Raw genomic sequence first — 2,251 nt, 5'->3', positions numbered from 1 at the left:
ATCATCAAGTAAATTGCAAGCAGGCGCTCAAAAAAGTTGGATTATTGAACATATATACAGATCTTCTCATTTCCCAAACAGCAGGTACAATGAGACATTCTATTCTACAGAGTGGAAGGGGGGAAAACACAATAAAAACCAAAATAACAGAACAATTGCTGTAAGACATATAATAAAAAAATACCATGACTCAGTAATAGAGGTGCACAGATCAATACAGGCTTTTAAAGTATGCAGCTTCAAATTACTTAAAAAAATGTAAATATTACTCTTTATTTTTCAAGAGAGGAAAATGAGCATGGGATATGCTTTCCCCGAAAAAGAAAACTTGTTTAGCATGGAAGGGTAAAGTGGTTTTCTTCACACCCACAAACACAAGTGATCAGGAAGATGAAGTTGGCTTCTCATTTATTTACTGAACATTCAACAATCTGGCACCAACATGTGCCTAGAATCGACTCTTTCAAACATTTCCAATTTCTCTAAAGACCAGGTTTCCCCACGTATTTCGGCTTTCTTCTCCAACTGAATAATCAAGAAAAACAAAGATTTGCTAAAAGTAAAACTGAACATGGAGAGTTATAACTCTGGAAGATAGAGAAACAATCTTGCCTTATCCTGCATAACTAGTAGCAACAATTCCTAGCTTCCCAGTCTGTATCTTCCAAAGAATCTTAACTACATTCTCTTAGAACCTGCCATCTAGTAATGTGGCTGCTTCAAACCAACAAATAGGTAACAATATACAGAACAAAACCTATTCTCAGAACATGCTTTTGATGGAAGTTTACGCTTTATCGAGAATCAAGGCTTGGTTAGGATTCGGCACTCTCCCAAAGCTGCCATATAAGAATGTCATGCAATTGGGGGGGGGGAAAAAAAAAAGAATGCCATGCAATCAACATTTTTCGTATTCTTAAGTCTTTCCTTCTCTCATGAAATATTTAGCAAATAAAGACTTCTATTAAAATTTTCCAATATTTGAACGTTTATGAGTTAACTCTTTAAAAAACGCATTTTTAAGTAAACCCTTAAAAATTTGTAAATGCTCCCTTTAATGTAAAGCCCCCCCCCTGCCCGCAGGATGATGTGTGGCTGAGAGTAAGACAAACAAAAATGTAAACGGTTCAAAAAGCCCTCCAAAAGTGACAAATATAAAAAAGGCGGGAAGTTGTCCATTTCAAATTTCGGGGGAGAAACGAGTATGTCCCAGATTGCCCTCCAGGGAGCGCTCTGCAACTGCTCCTCGTCCCTTCGGTGCACAAAGCGGGAAAAGGCCGGAAGGTAACCTATCGCGTTCTAGGGCTGATCCCCGCAAGCTTTTGAAAAGCGCACGGAGTCCGGTCTAATTAATCCACTCCGGGGGGCCGGCGTTCAAGAAACACCGGGGGAGCCCCGGTGCAAACGAACCAGCGCAAACACACAAACTTGCGGGCGTCCAACTTCGGGACGCGCCGCCCCGGCGCCCGCCCTGCGCTACGCCTGCAGCCCCGCCGCCGAGGAACCCGAGGCCGCAGCCAGCACACATCGAGCTGGGAGACGAGGCGCCCCCACCCCCCCGTCGCCGGGGAGGCCCGAAGGGAAGCCCGGGAGGAAAGGGAGGGAGGCGGGCGAGCGCGCGACAACCGCCAACTGCCCGCCTTTGTGGACCCGAGGGGCGCGGGGCCAGGCAGCGCGGGCGTCCTTACCCTGCCGACGGAGGCGCGGCCCCGGCCCGCGGCGGCGACCCCGGAGCCGAAGACCGGGGTGGGCTCACGCTCCTCGTCGCTGGAGAAGTCAGGGGGCCCCTTGCTGTTGACGCTGGCGGCCAGCGGCGGCCGGTTGCGCGCCGTAAGGTGCTGCAGGTAGAGCTGCACGTACACGTCTTTGCGCTGCTCTCCGGTCGGGAGCGTCACATTGTTGGCGATCAACTCACTCTTCAACTTCTCTTTCGTCAACACCGAGGGGTCTTCCAGGAACTCGGGCATCTTCGCGGCAAATCCCCTTCCCCGCAGCCTTCACGACCCGCCGCTCACGCCGGCTCGCTCTCCGCTCCCCGGGGGCCGCGCTGCCTCCTTCGAGCCCTCCCGGCTCCCGCCAGGTAGGGGGCACAGCCAAAACTCCTGGGCACGAAGCGAAGCCAGACCCCCACACAAAGCCCCCAGAGCAGAACTACGATGGAAGTACGGCCAAAATAGAACGAGACACCAACCCCTGCCCACACACTACGAGCGAGCGGAGAGCACCCTGCTTCGCCCACGCCTCAACAACA

At 50.7% G+C, this 2,251-nt stretch overlaps 1 protein-coding gene across 1 annotated transcript in view; it reads right to left on the bottom strand.

Moving 5' to 3' along the window:
* The window catches only part of TMPO (thymopoietin), a 19,938-nt gene extending 17,971 nt beyond the window's left edge, over positions 1-1,967 (bottom strand). Inside the window, exon 1 of the mRNA XM_006888500.1 lies at positions 1,689-1,967. Coding sequence (XP_006888562.1) covers positions 1,689-1,967 — 279 coding nt within the window. The remainder of the gene's footprint in view (positions 1-1,688) is intronic.
* Positions 1,968-2,251: the final 284 nt, after the last annotated feature.

Source organism: Elephantulus edwardii, unplaced genomic scaffold, assembly GCF_000299155.1.
Source record: "Elephantulus edwardii isolate Elephantulus edwardi_28Jun2011 unplaced genomic scaffold, EleEdw1.0 scaffold00068, whole genome shotgun sequence".
In the NCBI taxonomy this organism is placed as follows: Eukaryota; Metazoa; Chordata; class Mammalia; order Macroscelidea; family Macroscelididae; genus Elephantulus; species Elephantulus edwardii.
This window is presented reverse-complemented; position numbering and strand designations above follow the sequence as displayed.